General features: G+C 44.9%; 1 protein-coding gene across 1 annotated transcript in view; it reads right to left on the bottom strand.

Moving 5' to 3' along the window:
* The window catches only part of Pde11a (phosphodiesterase 11A), a 278,269-nt gene extending 260,802 nt beyond the window's left edge, over nt 1–17,467 (bottom strand). The window contains exon 1 of the mRNA XM_041639781.1: nt 16,327–17,467. Within this exon, the coding sequence (XP_041495715.1) occupies nt 16,327–17,238 (912 nt within the window). The 5' untranslated portion in view covers nt 17,239–17,467. The remainder of the gene's footprint in view (nt 1–16,326) is intronic.
* Between the last annotated feature and the right edge of the window lie 378 nt (nt 17,468–17,845).

Genomic DNA, 17,845 nt, shown 5'->3' on the forward strand with positions numbered 1-17,845 from the left:
ATTTCCACTGCAGCAGCGATAAGTATTATGAGGGATATTTTATGATAAGTGCCTCCTTAGACACACGTGGTTTATAAAAGATGACAGCTCTACCAGAAATGGGATAAGTGAAGAGTTGTCTGGGGCTCATTTACTCAAGTTTTCCTATTCAAAGTGTGGACACTATGGCCTATTCTTTAGCTTTATATGTGTATAGAGAATTTAGAATTAAGAATGCATCTATAATGAATGGGTTCCTTTATCAAGGAAGAGAAATATCTTTCTAAAGCTGAGGCAATCGGTTTTGCTAGAAACCATGAGGAAAGGAAAATAGAGATGTTAGGGATCTAAGGGACTCTCCCTTTGAGGGACAAAAGCAAGCCCAGTGGCCGAATTCCACAAATGAATAAGCACATTTTAGAGCATTAAGACATTAAGGGAGAAGAGCTATAATAACAGAGGTGATTAAATCCAACACACATCCTGGCACATTCAGGAAGACGAAAAGTATTTCCTCTTGTATACTGAGAAAGGGGGGGACACTCCCTTGCATGGCACACTGACCATCATAGGGTTAACAGAGATAAGACCCCCAGACAAATAAACTGCCTGCTGGTAGCATAGCAACTTAGACATTGCTGTTGAGAGTTCCAAAGAAGAAGTGTTTACCATTGTTCTCATTTTAATAAAACTTGGGTGCTGGATATCAAGTATTTAAATGACAGTTTCTCTGCCATTTGTTCTTAGAACGTCCTTGGGAGGCAAGGTTCTTTATACTGCAAGACACTGACCCACAGGAAACACATTACAACCAAAGATCATATGGGGTAACAGTTTAAAATGTAATTAAACTCTGTGTACTTAAAAGGGAAGGCAAATATTCCATGTACCTGATTATAAAATGGAAAAGAAGGTGCAATCGCTGGCCACATGGTAGTAAAAGAAGCAGGAAAGTCTGTGAGATTTACATTTTGATTCTGAAATTAAAACTGGGAGTGGATCCTTATTTTAATGCTATATCTATTTCATGTTACCAGTAATGTCAGGAAGAGCGAGAAGATGGGAGGATAAACAAAAAGACAGTCAAGGTAAGGGTGATCAGTAGGAGACAGAGAAGCTGGGGGAAGAGTTGGGAGCCCTAACAGAAAGGGACCACTGAGAGGAGAGACCATAGGAAGAGGAAAGGGGAGACAGGATGAGAGCCAGCAGCACTGAGAATTCTGGGGCATGTGCAGTAAATGTGTGTGTCCACTCTGCCGTTCTCTTGAGCTGCAGAGCACTGTATGCTGTGATCTGTCTTTGGAAATGTCATTTAGCTGTTTAACAAAACTGATCACTGATGACTCCAAAAGAGCTTCAGCCTTCTCATGGGTTGAGTGTCTTTAAGCAATGGTAGATAACTGAACTGAAAACGATCCAAGACACTGATGGGGTTTGACTAGCATGTGTGAGGTGTGAGGCCAACAGTTCAATTCCAGAAGAAGGAGGAGGAGGAGGAGGAGGAGGAGGAGGAGGAGGAGGAGGAGAATGAGGAAGAAGAAGAAGAAGAAGAAGAAGAAGAAGAAGAAGAAGAAGAAGAAGAACAAAGTCTGACATCCTTACTGAACACAAGCACAGAATGGAGAATCATAAGTGCTTCCCGGAGACAGTGGAAATGGGAGTGACTGCATTTGCTGTCCCCAAAGGTTTGGGCTCTCTATAGCCATTAATCTGGCTTCTGTTTCTGCCCTGCATCAGTGATCTCTCTGTCTGACCTTCCATACTTTCTCCAGGGAATCATTCTGCCTTGCCTGAAAGGTACCACCACCGCCACCGCCACCGCCACCACCACTGCCACCATTGTTTAAATGAACCTGGAAAGCAGAATAAGTACCCTTGTTCCAACATTACTGTCATGAGCTCGCCATCTGATTTTGCCAAAGCCCCAGTCCAGTCCTTTTGGAGCCACAGTCTAATCCCTACACATGTGTGTGTGTGTGCGTGCACACATGCACACACACACACACATACATTCACTCCTTGCTTTTATCCTCCACAGTCTGACTGGTAATACATGAAATATTTGGTTCTCTGGGCCTTCCTCTCTCTAACATTCCCAGGCTGGACCACTGTACCCCTGTATCCATCCTACACTAGTGAATGAGGAAACGAATGGACCCTTGACGTGTAAGTGGCTTAGTTCAGTGACATTCCCTGAAGGTTCTAACATGGCACTCCAACCTACTACAGTACTCTTACTTGCTCTTGTGACCAAATCACAGCTGTGTTCTGTTTTCTTCTGTATTTGCGAGCATGTTTATAGGTGTGTGTATGTGTGTGAGAGAGAGAGACAGAGAGACAAAGAGAGAGAGACACCTATCATAACATGTGTTAGGTTCTATGCTAACATAGAGTCCTCCAAAACCAGGAAAGCCATAGCTTATACCTTTAATAAATTTACAATTTAGTAGAAAGAGCCATGAGCCAAAATTTAAATGACAAAAGTCAAAAGAATATGAGTCATTTGGGTAAAGCATTATGGGAATGTTACCTTCCACTCCAATCATTCAGTCTTTTAAATGTATTGTTTGAACTTTTATTATTATTTAATTATTATTATTATTGTGTACATGGTGGAGTGATCCACATGCCACAACATGCAAGGACAACTTTGGTAAGTCCATCCGTGCACCAGACATGAGTTCCAGGAATTAAACCTGTCACCAGGCTCACACGATAAGCACCTTGACCCACTGAGCTGTCTCATGGGCTCCCGTTATTCATTCTTACATATAAAATCATAGCATCGGTTCTATCCCAGTGTGGTCTATGAGCTGGTATCCAATGCAGTTACACGGGACCCCACACTTGTAAAGTTCTCTGTCCCTCCCAGTCCTGAAGTCATTCAATCTTCCCCAAAATTACACAGAGGCATTAATTATAAACTGGCTGGCCTATTAGCTCAGGCTTCTTATTAACTAACTCTTACATCTTAAATTATTGTCTGTGTTAGCCTTGTGTCTTGGTACCTTTTATCAGCGAGGCATTCTCATCTTGCTTCCTCTGCGTCTGGGTGATGACTGTAGACTGAGCCTTTTCTCTTCCCAGAATTCTGCTATTCTGGTCGTCCCCACCTGTACTTCCTGACTGGCTACTGTCCAATCAGCATTTTATTAAATCAATACAAGTGGCAAATCTTTACAGGGGACAAGACCATTGTCCCACACTAAATGCTCTAAAGTATTCTCTTGAAATTGATAGTAATTTTCATTTTGGATATATGCTTTGAATATGAAGTCTGATCGATCATGGCTCAGGAGTCCACATATTGTTCAGTCCCAGTGGGTTCTCAGCCTCCAGCTTCCTGTTCCCTCCCATGACTCCTACTTCATTCTATGCAAGACCCTGAAGGGGTCATGTTGATGAGGGTTAGTAGATTCATTCTACTGCTAGCCTCCCTTCCCAGCTGGGCTCTGGCATGGGCATGGGGAGAGTCAAGGCTCCTTCAGTGTCCTAAATTATCCCTACTCTATGCTAACATACCCAGAAAGGGATTCTGGGAGGTCTCTAGCCCACCCATCCTCTGGGATCTGCCTATCTACCATGTATTGGAAGGAGGTCTGATCAGAAGGTACTACACTGGGGAAGGAGATTTTTTCTACCCTAATGACTTTCTTTTATTTACTTTTTCACAAGTTATGTCCCCTGACCAGATCACATCCCTTGACCTTGTAATCATGACACCCTTGAGCTTAGAGTAATAATCTCTTGAGCAAATTTCCTCTCTTCAGTTCTCCAATTCATTCTCATCAATAGAAAGGAAAGGCAGGCAACAACAAAAAGATTCTACAAAATTCTCCCTGAGCCTTTCTGATCACTTCTTAAACCCTCCAGGTTTTTCTCCCTTAGCACTTGTTGCAAACAGAACCACAAAGAGCTGCTGGAGAGGACAGCTTACAGCTTGAAGACCTCAGACTCTGAGCAGGACAGTGACGGTATGTGTCTGGGACGGGATAAAGCCACATCGGCCAGCCACATTGCACACCAGCATAGTGAAACGGGCACTGGAAGTTGGTGCTATCCCTGGCGCCGGGTCTACAGAACCTACCCACTTCGTTTCTCCCTCCCCCTCACCAGCTGAAGGCAGTCCTCTGTTGAAGATGAGGAGGCTGTCAAGGGAGAGACTTCTTTGGAAGGGAGCTCCCTGTCAGTTAGCCATGCAGGAGTAAGAAATCGGCTTTCATGTGTGGCTACAGTGGGTGGAACACTCTGCTGTGCAGACACAACTGTGGTGAAAGCCACTCTTAATGTCGATGTAAATTTGCATTCGAGCATAAAAGAAACGTATTCTTGAACGCCCGCCTCCGAGCTTTCCTCTACTCATGTTTTGACCTATCAGCTTCGAGCCTTTTGCGACAGACTTTTTACCTCTACTCAGGAGTCCTTACCACAGAACAAACAACATTTTTCATATATAATTTCAAAAAGTCCCAGCACTAGTGTTTTAGGACACCCCTGTTTTAGCATTACAGGCACAAAAGACTGGAAAAATAAAATCTGACACAGGTCGTGGATCGTGGGACCAAATCCAGAGTGTCTACTCCCAAACTGCTTCTATCCATCACTTCCTTTGAGTGTGTGTTGTTGCTGTTGCTAAGAAAACTGAGAGTCTATTGCTTTCTAACATGCTTTGTTCATTTAATAGCATTTTGTAAGCAATTTCCTCTGATTAAATATTCCATTTTATGATGAACCATAATCTAGTTAGCCAAGCCTTTAGTCGGACATTTTGGTTGATAATTTTACACTGTTATAACTAAGACTATAATAAATATTTATATAGACAAACCTTAGCATTTGTACCCATAAAATTTTCCTTAAGATGACCTGGAATTTTTACATTAGAAGCCATGAATAGTCTTAAAACACTATATAATTACTGTCAACTTTTCCCACATCATTGGTTCCCGAAGCCTGTTGGGGTAGCAGCCAGCCTTGTCTCCAGAGATTATTGGACAGTATCTGGAGGCTGTTAAAGATGAAGCAAGCATCTCACTTGTGTAGAGGCCAAAGATGTTATGAATTCCATGATATATATACCGTCATCTCTCAACTGGCAGCAAAGAATTATCTGCTCAAACCCAAATACCAATGGTGCCTTTGCTGAGAAACCCTGTGTTGGTTAATTTGCAGTGAGATATGTATGTGTGTGTTTGCTCCCTGTGGGAATGCCGGGACATCGTTGCTCCTAACCGCTCTCTCCTCCTCGTTCTCGACATTGATAATCTCAGGACCATGAGCAAGAAGAGAAGCTCGTGTTGTCTGATGTTTTCCAAGCCAGGACTGAGAAGAACAAGAAGCAGGAAAAGAATCTGGTCTTGGTGTCACATTCCTGAAGACACGGACGAAGCAGAAGACAGTCCTAATAGCTGATAGAGTCCTGATAACACAGTACAGTCTTCAGGCAACAGTTCTAAAAACAGAGGGTAAGGAGGTTAAGTGATACCCCTAGAACGGGGGCTATGGAAATAGAAGTTTCCAGCCTCACTTTTCCAGAAATCCATGTGCAGAAAAAAAAATAAAAATCTTGAAATGTTTCCTAGCAACTCTGTCCCAAGCCTACAATTTTTAACTCCATTACAGCCGATATTAAACTTTAAATATGTAACCCAACACATTAGGTTGCAAAATACCCATAAAAACCATTCACTCATTAAACTGTACACAGCCATCTAAATGATAAAAGAGTACTATCAAAATTTTTAATTGAAAAAAAGTAAAGGTTAAAACATCCTGGTAGCCTGATAAAGCAGTACAGACAGCATAAGCGTAAAACAAACAACACGCAGCCTTTAAAGCAATGCCTAGAAGGCACAGGAGAAAAAGCATAAAGGAAATCTTCCTGTTAATTAGTGGCCAACAAATTTAAAGTAAAATTAATCATGAAGCCAGAAATGGTAGTTCATGCCTGTAATCCCCACTCTCAGGAAGTAGAAGAAGAGGAATTGCAGGTTTGCAACCATCTTGAGACCTTGTTTCAAAAACAATGACAACAAAGGCTTGGGGTGTGAGGCTGATGGTGTGATACTTTCCTAGTATGCAACACACACGCACACATGCATGCACACACATACATGCACACACACACGTGCGTGCGTGCACTCCCACGCACACACACATCCCTCCATGCTATTGATTCTCCTATCCTAATAAACTATTACCTAATAAGCTAAAGAACTTGTTGAATTGCAATCTGATCTTCATCTGCTCTTTAATGTCACTTGCCAACATTATATTTTTCACAATGAATTAATTCAAGTATTCTTATTTTTTAAACTCTTTAAGATTTCAACAATAAAACTGCAGACTATGAGGCTGGAGATTTAATATGGAGATTATACAGCACAGAAACCCAACATGTAGTTTTGGCACTGCACATTGTACTAGAAAAATAAACGTACTGATCAATTATAGAAAAAAGTTTAAAATGTTTGTCAAATGCCAAATGTGCATTGCAATCAGTAAATCCCCTCAGTCTAATGTTCCCTTAAGCTATCAAATTATTTGTATCTTAAAATAATCATTGTCATGTAAAAAAACATCATAGCTAGATATCCCGTAATGTTTCATCTTGTATGGAAAGACATAAAGACGTAGAAATTATTTTCATGAGGGAGGGAGTTTGGGCTCACAGACTCCAAAAGCAAAGCATGCTGGGAGGTCACATTGAGAAAGGAGTGTATCAGTCAGTTAGCAGAAGTGAGGAGGGCAGAGCAAGGCTGGAAGCTTTCAATGGGGTTTTTGAGGGAAGGAATAGGCAAGGAGGGAAGACACATGAAGTTGGTTTAGGATTGGCTGGTTTGAATAATTTTGGTAGGCTCTGAGTCAGAGAGGCCATCTCTGGTTAGTCTGGTACCAAGCCCTAGTATGAAATCATTGTTTAAAATGAAATTTTCCCCAAAGAAATATGCATTGCAGGTTTGGTTTTCGGTGCGACGCGCTCACGTTGAGGCCCATGAGAACTGGCTCTAAGTTTTTCAACAGACTAACGCATAATGAACTCAGCACTGAGTCAGCATTACAATCTGGGCCTGTTTAAAGGAAGCAGGTCATATACGTGTTTGTATATCTTGTCCAGAGTCCTCCAGGCCTTCTTGCTTCTTGGGAGTATGAGGCAAGCAGCTTCCTCCACCATGTGTAGCTACCTCAGCTCAAACCCAAGTGGCTAAGGGTTGTAACTTCAAAACCTGTGAGCCAACAGAAGCTTTCCCTTGTCTGAAGTCATTTCTCTGTGGTGTCACAGGCGAGTTAGGGCAGCTGAAACCATAACTGCAAGTGTAGGGATATGGGCTCAGAATCGTGAGAAAGCTGTGTGTCTTTGCTGGACCATTAGTCTCCCGTCTCTGGCTGTGCTTGCCATATTTGTACTGTTCTGTGCCAGGAAGCTGACTGCTGGGCCGGATTCCCTTGGTCCACACTGCCTTCCTGGTTTCAACCACTGTATGGCAATGGCGGGAGGGCGGGGCATGAGTAGGGCATATTTTCCTGACTCCCTCTCTCCAAACACTTGGCTTGTCCCTGGCTGGGTTCCTCTCCCCTGACCACAAGCCCTGGATAGGCGCCCCTCCTCACAACTGTTGTACTCTCTGGGTTTTGGAACTTGCCCTTCCAGTCTCTGAGTGGCAGTTTGGAAGAGGGGAGGGGAAAAGAGCTAACAACCAGTCCAATCTATTGGTGATAACTCTAAATAACAGATGAGAAGCAGGGCTTTTGCAAGGATAGGGCAGAAGGACAGCGAATAGGACCAAGTCAGAATCAATAGCTTGTAAATGCAACCATATGAAAACTGAATATTTATGAGACCTTTTGAAACTGTGTGAAGTATGATACTTACAACCAATAAGCTTGAAAGGGCAATGCTTCTAAAAAAATAATAATCGCAAGGCTGATCAATATAATCCCCCACATCTGTAAGGGATTTGCAAAGATAAACAAAACAAAACAAATCCTATGACAGGCAAGGCCTTCAGCTAGAAGCTACTTTACCTTTAAAAATCTTCACTGTCTGAATGAGATAACCATAAGAAAACCAGAAAACCCAGCTAGGCAGAACAGGAATGCCCTGCCGTGGATGTTTTCAGAGATATGTTCTTAGTTATAAGTATTTGGTTCTTTTTTTTGTTGGTTTGAGACAGGGTGTCACTACATAGCCCTGTGTGGCCTGAAAGTCACTGTATAGACCATGTTGGCCTCAGACTTACATGAGATCTGCCTGTGTCTGCTTCTCCACTGCTGGGATCAAAGGTGTGCGCCACCACACCCAGCTAGGCTTTCTGTGTATAACATGGTGTCCACATGAACTCTTTAAAGCCAAAGAAAAAATACTATTTAAAAAAAAAAAGAAGAAGGGACAGTGAAGAAGGGGGACTTGACTGGCATAGACAAGCAGTTCAGATAACGTCCCCAGCTATTTGGGCTTTATTAGTCCTTATTTTTAATCTTTAAAATAGAGGCCAAATAGTTTAAGAATATTTTCTTAGGGCTTTTCACTACTACAACAAAATACCATGATCCAAAAGCAAGTTGGGAAGAAAAGGTAAGTTTGGCCTACCCTTTTAGATAATAGGCCATCATTAGAGGAAGTCAGAACAGGAACGCAAGCAGGGCTGCAACCTGGAGGCTAATGAAGAGGCCATGGAGGGGAGCTGCTTATGGTTTGCTTCCCTGGCATGCTCAGCCTGTTTTCTTATAGAACCCAGGACCACCAGCCCAGAGATGGTCCCACCTACCATGGACTCGGCCCTCCCCTATTGATCACTAATTGAGAAAATGCCTTACAGCTGGATCTCATGGAGGTTTTTCCTCAACGGAGGCTCCTTCCTCTGACGACTCTAGCTTGTGTCAGGTTGACCACAGAATGAGCCAGTCCAGACAGACTGAGGAGATGGGCTTCCAGCTCAGTCATCCATGCTGTCTGAATAGGCAGGACTTGTCAGGCAGGGAGAAAGACAATGACCCGGTTCACTATCGTCTCTGTTGGGTCCACTGCAGGGTTAGTGAAGGTGAGTGAAGGCTTGATCCAGATCTCATCGGGCTCGCATGCACAAGATCACTTAAAACAAGTACCCAGCAGTGCTGACACTAAGGAAGGAGAGCAGGTGCCTTTACGTCATTGCAGAGATTGGAAGAAGGCAGCCAGATGTGGAGTCGAGGTGGGATGAGACACAGATCAGCGAGTTTCAAGAAGATGAACTTCTAAGGATGAGAGAGAGAAACTGGAGCAGAGCTCACTGGGTAGCCCAGTCTGTCTCCAAATGTGCATCCTAGACTCCCCAGTGCTAAGATGTCATTGGGAGCCACCGTGACTACTTACACTGTGATGGAGGGCCGAGGAAAGGACAGGGAAAGTGTGCATACACTTGTGAGCAGCCAGGAAAGATGGTTCAAGAACTAGCTGGGCATGAAAGTTCTGCAGGCCACAAATCTCAGCTTGAATCCCAGCTCGCTCCTGGTCAGCTGAATCATTTTGAACAATTCTTAAGGTGGCTAGGCCTCAGTCTTTCCTCCTGTAAAATGAAGCAGTCTTGAAAGGACTGATTCTCACTGAAGGGCTGAGAACTGGCCTATAGTACTCTGGTGAGAGGGCTTACTGTTAATCACCAGTGACATTCCCACTGCCTCTTACCAAGAGTGTTAATTGAAGCCCTACAGAGATGTATCATAGTTTCTCATCTGACATTTGCAAACCTATATTTTCTGATCAAAAGCAATTTATCACTAACGTGTGAAACCACCGTTCTGCTGGAACTAACCAGTTAATAAGAAACCCTTGTGTTGATAGCAAATTCACATCTTATAAAGCCGGGAAACTGGTTTTCTTTGCTATTTTCATCCAAACACAAATAAGTACATTTAGCCTCCAATGCCTATAAATGACCAAGAACCTGAGTTTCTCCCAAAATATTATAAACCCATCCCACTTTCTTACAATTAAGCTTGCCATTTTATGACTCGTATCCTGCTTTCCCACAGGAATGTGGTCAGGTTGCAAAACACCACCCTTAAAATAAGGAACCAAAGAAGCAAGTAGTGTACCTCCGGGATCTCTGTGATTTCTCTACAAGACAGAGAAAAGCTATTCAAGAGGAAAACTCATGCTCCTGAATACTGAATTAGACAGGAAAAGTTAGCTTCCAAGTTAAGCCTGCCTTGTAAATAAACAGGTGACCAAACCTCAAGAAGCAAAATAAATCAGTCAGATTAGTAAACATTTAGTTTATGGATAAAAGGAGAGACTTAAGTTCACCTTAAATCACCTCTCTGGGATTTCTGGGGACCAGGACTTGTCTGTGCTCCGTCCACAGACCAGGCAACCAAGTGTGATTTGTCCTGTGTTTATCACGATCATGTGTCTGTCAGGAAGAGGGGCTGAAGTAGGAAATGGTTCCTACTGCAAGCACAAAAATCGATTCTGGCGCTGGGATGGTGAACTTGCTTGTAGGCTTGAGGGAATTTTTAAAACACTGCGTACAGAGCTGAAATCAAATTTCATGGAACTCCTTTATTACACAGTGTTGGAGTAGGGCCAACATCCCTTTTAAAGTCAACCTCACTGCTCAACGATGGGACCATAGATGATCTGTGCCCCCCTTACCCCGTTCCCTCATTAGGGACAGAGGCACTTTTCACACCAGACTTTCCAGATGCCTAAAATCAATTCCTTTTCAGACTGACATTTTAAATGTAAAAATGAAGACCAAAATCAGGTGGAAATAAAATTCCATGAACTGTTAAATATTAGTATAGTATTATAGGTGATGATCCATTAAGTATTGATCCATAATGACCATACTACTATAGTATAACGCATTCTTAAGTACAATGTACTATCTGACTTCTGTTTTGTTTTCTATCTCCTCTCTAGCTCGAGCAGTCAGCTGTCTCTTCTCATATCAGGGGAAGGCAGAGTAGGGTTTGGATGGGCAAAGATGGAGGAAAAATAGTCTCCCTGGCAGGAAGGAAGCAAAGCACAGAAATAGAAAGGCCCTATCCAGGCATCGAAAATGGCACATAATTTAATTAGGATGAGCTGAGGCCACGTGAAGGACTGCAATACACACTGGGCTGGAATAAAATTGAACCTCTTATACTCAGTATGACTCACAGTCAGGCAGGGCCAGTGAACATGTGGCCAGAGCCATTGTGGGAGGAGGGGCGGATGCTGCTCCACTGCCCTGTGAGACATCCTTAACACTCTGGTCTTAGAATCTTCCTTGTATGTAAAGTCCAATCAAACGAATGAGTCTGAACCCTGAGTTCAGAGATTGGGTTCTATGTGTGCTCCCGTCCCATTTTCTGCCCCCAAATTAGGTCTTGGCCACCTGACCTTCGCTCCCTAGCGTACCAGGTCCCATCCAGACTGCCTCCTCTCCCCTTTGCTCTGGAAATAGGCACAGAAACCTGGTTGTCTCTAGGGGAAGAGGAGCCTGTATGCCGCATCGGCTGTAGCTCTTTGCTCCTGAGTGGGGTCTGTGTGGAAACAACCGTGTGTCCCGTGCCAGCTCAGGGTGGAACAAGGTTGTGATCATCTCCACCCTGAGCTAGAGGCACCAGGGATCATTCAGCAGGCAATTCATCCAGGGTCTCTCACCCACCCCAGGCCAGATTCGAGAACTTCTCAGCCTGGCAGTTGCGATCATTTAGGATTTCTGCCCTAAAGTGGCTGTGGTTTGGAGCGCAGACTCTTGGGAACGGGAGGCTGGTGTCTCGGTGCCATCATTTTACACTCAACTCCACAAATGACAGAGCTGTTTTGTTAACCTGGCTCCTCTCTCTGGTTGGGGTTTTATTTATTTGCTTGCTTCACTTTGTGTTAAGCAAGGGTCCCATCCTGTAGCCCAGGCTGACCTCAAAGGCAGTAGGTAGACTTAGAGCAACCAATCAGATTGTATGCACGGAGGCTGGGGTTGCAGGAATGGGTCACCGTATCCCCATGCCTCCTATGTCTGATAAAGCTGTTACCCTCCCCCTATCTCTCAAGCTTAGACTCCCCAAATCACCACTGATTTACCCTCCCCCACACCCATATTCTCACCCACGGGACACATCCTCCCATCTGTTCCTTGGTGCCAGTCCCCCCAATGCCCATCTCTGTTGGAGTTGAGTTGCTCATTATGGCTCTGCCAGACCATCGTAACACACTCCCAATTATTCTCCCAGCTTCACGCCTTCCTCTGCTCCATTCCTCAGTCACTGCCACCCAGTTACTCAATGTGCCGTTTGCATCCCGCCAAGGAGCTTCTTGTGGCCTACTGTCAACAGCTTCTCTTATCAGATACTCGAGATCCTCGTGTCCTCCACTCACTTTTGCACACGTGAACTACATATAGCACATGCAGTCATTTTAGCTGAGTTAAAACACGCGTTTTGTGCTTACACTTCACTCTTTTGTCTGAAGAGATTTCATAGAACCTAAAACGCTTCCACAAGCCTGAAAATCATCTCCAGCCGGAAAACCTGACCGTCCTGAACAGTTAGTGTGGTGCCTCCTTCAGGGAATCCTCTACACCAACCTGGGCTCTGCGGTGACTGTGAAAGAGACGCAATCCAGCTTTGCCATTCGAGTACAGGGTAGCAGAAAGCTCAGAGCTCACTGCTTGGAGGCTTGGGGTACAGGAAGCAAGCATGCCCTCTCGCCTTTGTACACCCACGACTAGAATGGGCTCTCTGCCTGCCTGTGGGATCTGACGAATTAGTGACTCTGTTGTGTAAACAGAAAGCCCAGCACACCTGGAACTGTCCTGCGTCATCCCCTTGCCTCCTCTCAGTTCTCCCAAGCCCGGCAGACACCTGTGTCGTCATTATCAACACTGACACAGACTCATCTCATCTCGCACTTTTTACTAAGGTCTAACGTGCTGTATTCTGGGCGTTTGGAATTATCTCAAAGGGAACACCTGTTACTTAAGCGTTCTTATTTGCAACCTCTGGAGGGCAATTTATTCATTACTATATTAAAGTGGGTTGTTTAATAACTTATAACTGTCAAAGAAGAAAGGTAAATTATAGTCACTGTGATCAAACTGGATACCTAAAAGCCATGTATTTTTCCACCCGCAATTCTTTATTTTTTTCCCCCAATTTCAATCCTGTTTTTTAGGACCAACTAAGAAACGCGATGTAAAACAGTGAGAGCGAAGGAGGTTTAGTGTTGCTGCCAGACTCCTATTCAACCTTAGTATCTCATTATATAGTCTACTCTTGACTTCAGGATGCCATATTCATCATCATAATTGTGTAAGTGGCTTTAATGCCTTTTTCTTTCTCACGTGATTAAGATCATTAACCTAATTACCCAATAATTAAATTTTCGAAACTCTGCATGATAGAATTTTATTCTTCTGTAGAAAAAAGAGCACTAACTGGATTTGAGCAAGACACACTTTTAACTCTCTGGGCTTATAAAGAATCAAGAAGGATGGCTATATTTTTACATAGAGACTTCAAGATGTTTACAGACAGAAGAATTAATGCATCAGAATTATAGTCAAATGTGGGATTGGAGAGATGGCTCAGCAGCTAAGAACCCTGATCTTCCAGAGGACTGGGGTTCAGTTCTCAGCATCCACATGACAGATGGCAAACATCTGAACGTCTAGATCCAGCACATTCAATGCCATTTTCTGGCCTGCGGGCACTGCACGTATGTTCTGCGCAGACACATGCACCCATGAACATAAACTAACTTTTATTAAAGTTAGACCTTGGAAGGACCAGTCTTCTTTTTGAGACATCTGTAAGTGCAGAGAAGGGAAAAGATGGGGGAAATGCTAGAACAGGCAAAGGGGGCAGCAGCAATTCAGGTCTGCGAAACTCACCTGGGGGAACAAAGCACAGAGCTCTGGCTAGGCTAGGATATGATTGGCTGTCATCAATGACACTTAAGGGACTCTTCAGAATAGAAGGACATCTATTTACATATTCCTTAAATGTAACGTTGGCTCAAAAACAGTTGCTTTGAAGGCGGAGCTTGGATCAGGGAAAGATTAGACTGCTCAAATGTGCCCAGTCTCAGATGAGGGGAACACTTGAAAGGAGGGAAACAAGAATACAGACAAACCGGATACCACCACCACCATCACCACAGATGGTTGCCATTTCTTAAATAATTGCCACGTGCCGGGTACAGTCTTAGGGGCTTTGGTGCAGCATCTCATTTCGTGTCCACAGAACAGCCTTTGCCAGATAGGAGCATTGTTGCCACTTTGTGAGTGGAGGAATGGAGACAGTGAGATTAATTCTCTTTAGGCTCAACTAATGATGATGACAATGTATTAACACAAAAGGGGAAAAAAGCAGTTTCATCAGAGAGCATCATAAGTAAAAAATGAAAGAAGACATAAACAACTAAAAGCACGCAACTACAGAGCAGAAGTCAATGGCAAAGTCAATAATAATAACAGCAGCAACAACAAGAAATTCTCGCCCAAAACAGGTGAAACTAAAGTGGCCCAAGATCTTGAGCTCCCTGTAGCACCTTCCACCTACCTTCCCTTCTCAGCTCTCCAACAAGCTTGTCTTATTTATAGCCACTGTCACTGCCCTGGGGGAAACGGGAAAAGAAAAAGCTCCCTTCTCCCATGTCAGTTTCCAAATACAAAGAGGCAACTTGCTTTACACCCTGACTGCAGAGTAAAGGCTGAGCTCGCAGGGAGCCACAGCCACTGAAAACCCGATTGGCACTGCCTGTCACGGCCTCCACAGTCCCAATCCTAGGCCTCAGCAAGGCAGGCTGAGGGTGCCAAGAACTCTAGCCTTGAAAGTGCTGTGTATGAACAATATCCAATGAAAGTTATGAGCTGAAAGAGAATAGTTTTTAAAAAGTCATAGAAATAGGAGAAAATCAATTATGGATGAATAATAATTTTAAAGGCAATAAAAAGACTACTGCCCAGGGTTGCACGAGTATCCTCCAGTTCAGGAGGGTCTTTTGTAGCTCACATATACAACATGGGTGTGGAAAGAGAGGAAAAAGATGTGTGATCTTACAGGCTCTTCAACACATCAATTACTAAATGTTTTCATTTCTTCCCATGACTTTTTAGGACCATAGAGAAATTGACATTTATTGAAAATCATAACTAGGTTGCTGATCCTCAACTTGTCAAGGTCTTTAAGAAGAACATAGTGAATAACAAAAGATTAACAAAATAAAACACTTTCCCAGGATCTCCTTAATGTTAAAGGATCGTATTGACAGACATGTCACAAATATATGAGACTTGGGTTTAGCTCAGTTCAGCTGGTCTATGTAAAATTATAAACTTGCAGGTGAAACAGGAAAAAATGCAAAAAAAAAGTCCTTCCCACATTTTTTTGCTACTGTACTCAATGGCATCCAAACTCTAGAGAAACATATGTCTCCATGAGACAAAGATATAGACATAAAACAACCATAGAAGCAAGGGTGAGAACTTTAAATTCTTAGGAACTCGGAGAAAGTCTCACAGAGAATGACACCCAGCTCCACCCCTCAGGGACTGACAGAATGAGAACTTTCAGATTCAACAATCTCGTATCAAGTTCAAATCACTGTCAAAATGAAGTCAGAAAAACCACACAGCAACACTCTGGGCTTGCCTTTCCACTTGAATCTAGCATGTTTGCTGTGCCTATTGCCTTGGGAATTGTTTTAAAAAAAAAAAACCCTATACCAATGGGGGTATTCTACAAACTGAAAACCTGCTTGCCCACTTCCATCTAAAGCTGACTGCTATATCCAGGCTTGAAGATAACTGAGTCCCTTTATTTGTCCAGCCTCTCTAAACTCCACTGAAGCAGACATGAAGAAGAGCCGAATGGGCCAGAGAGTCAGTCTGTCCCATCTTTCCTGTCTTGGGACTCATGCAAATTTACTAGAGAAAAGGCAGGCATCCCAGAGTTAGGTTCTCTGTTCACCTTCTAACCTTGAAATACAATACGGAATATTATCATCCCCCCATCCCCTGGCAAACCCCAGAGACACAAAACACCCATTTTCTTCAGGATCACTGGAGCTCTAGAAGATAATCTTCTTTCTAGCAGTTCACAGATGCATTTAAACCATAAGACCTGTTCTTAGGGATAGTATCTTGACAGAGATACATGTGGAGTTACTGAGTGATGCAGAATTTTCCCATAAGCCATTGTGTTAGGAAAAGACCATTCCATCAAAGATAATATCACTCTCTAACTAAACTCTGGAAGGAACTCAAATAGCAAGACTGTATTGCAAAGGCTCTAAATAAAAGTGGTCCTGGTTGTCAAAGGATGAGGGGAGGTTCGGATGCCAGGCTGGGGCTGTGGACCAGAGGACAAGCAGAGCCCTACCTGATAGGCATCAGGAATGTTGACTGTCTCTCCGTGCTCCCCGACATAGCCAATGATGCCTTTGCCCCAGGGGACCTGCACCTCGTTTGAGTTCTCTGTGCTGCTGCATGGGAGGAGTGGGGTTCCTGCGTGCACATCAAAAAATTTGGAGACCAAACTCTTCTTGCCAGCAGCTGCCCCCTCCACTAAGAAGAGAGAGCAACGGTCAGCGTCCACCATGAGACAGACAAAGATGAGGATCTTGTAGCTTAGGCTGGTGAGGTCAAGGTCATTGGAAATGTCCTTCACCAGTTCCAGAAAAAACTGGCGTTCGTTATGCTTTTTGAGGTGGCATTTGTAGTCGATGGCCGTAGGGGGGTACTGAGGCAGATTCACCCTCGATTCCAGCAGGGCGCTGAGAATGTGGGCTGTGGTGGGGGGCAGAGAGCTGGCCTTCCTGAGCAGGGCTCTCCGCCGGACACTGCTCATGGGCTCCTGGGCCCGGGAGGTCACCTGTTCATCGTAGGTCCTGTTCACATGAATGGCTTTGGAGCGGGCAAAGCTCTTCCGCAGCTCTTTCTGCGAAGCTTTCCGCTGCAGGTTCCCATCGCCCCGGCTGCCACTGGCCCAGCTGGGGCTCAGGGGAACCCCAGCACTTTCCCCACCACTGGGCATGGGATGGCTGTTAGCAGAGCCCTGTGGTCCAGCAACACCAGCATTCCCAGTGCTGCCTCTGCCACTACCCTGAGCCAAGCTGCCAGTGCCAGCCAGGGCAGGCTTCAGGCCTGAAGCCCCCTCTCCCGGACTGTGCCTTTGTAGCCACTTGTCCACCAGCTCCTGCTTCCCTTTCCGCATCAAATAGTCTTCCAACAACTCTGGATGCCTATCCAGAAAAGTTTCCACCTCCCCGAAGTCCAGGCTGGAGGCTGCCATGGTCCAAGGCGCCCCTTGCCTTGTCTCTCTGCTCTTGGACCACACGATAACCTGTCCCAAGGCCTCTAGCTGTTTCTGCACATGTTTGCCCACACCGGTGTCCCCAGCTCCGTGCTACCTCCCTGAGGGCCAGCAGGAGGTTGATAGGAACAGCAGGATCCCAGCTGGGTGGTGCCAACTTCTTCCGAGGTTCAAAGCCGCTGTCACCCACCCTACCCTTGCTCCTCTTGCTCCGGACAGGTGCCGGCCCGGCCCAGAGCGCCGACCGCTGCCACCGCTGCTTTCCTGGGCGGCTCGCACCACCGCTGCTCCAGCTCCCGCAAGCCGCCGCTCCGCCCGCCGCTGGAGCCGGCAGAGTAGACCACTGTGTGCCGGAGGTAGGCAGGACACGCCCCGGAGTGAGGCTCCGAGACTGCGGGGGGTAGGAGGAGAGGAGCAGATGGGACGCACAGCAGCCAAAGTCCACGGCCCAGGGTGCCAGGCGGTTCCTGGAAGAGTCTCTGCGCAGCTCCGAGTGGGGAACGCACCTAGATGCCCCCCCCCCAAAACGCCCCGCACGCCGCCCTAGCAGCCTCACCTCCCCAGCCCGCCCCGCTCCGCCCCCTAA

The sequence above is a fragment of the Microtus oregoni genome, unplaced genomic scaffold, assembly GCF_018167655.1.
Source record: "Microtus oregoni isolate MIOR12 unplaced genomic scaffold, Mior012 000060F_ref0000265, whole genome shotgun sequence".
Classification (NCBI taxonomy): Eukaryota; Metazoa; Chordata; class Mammalia; order Rodentia; family Cricetidae; genus Microtus; species Microtus oregoni.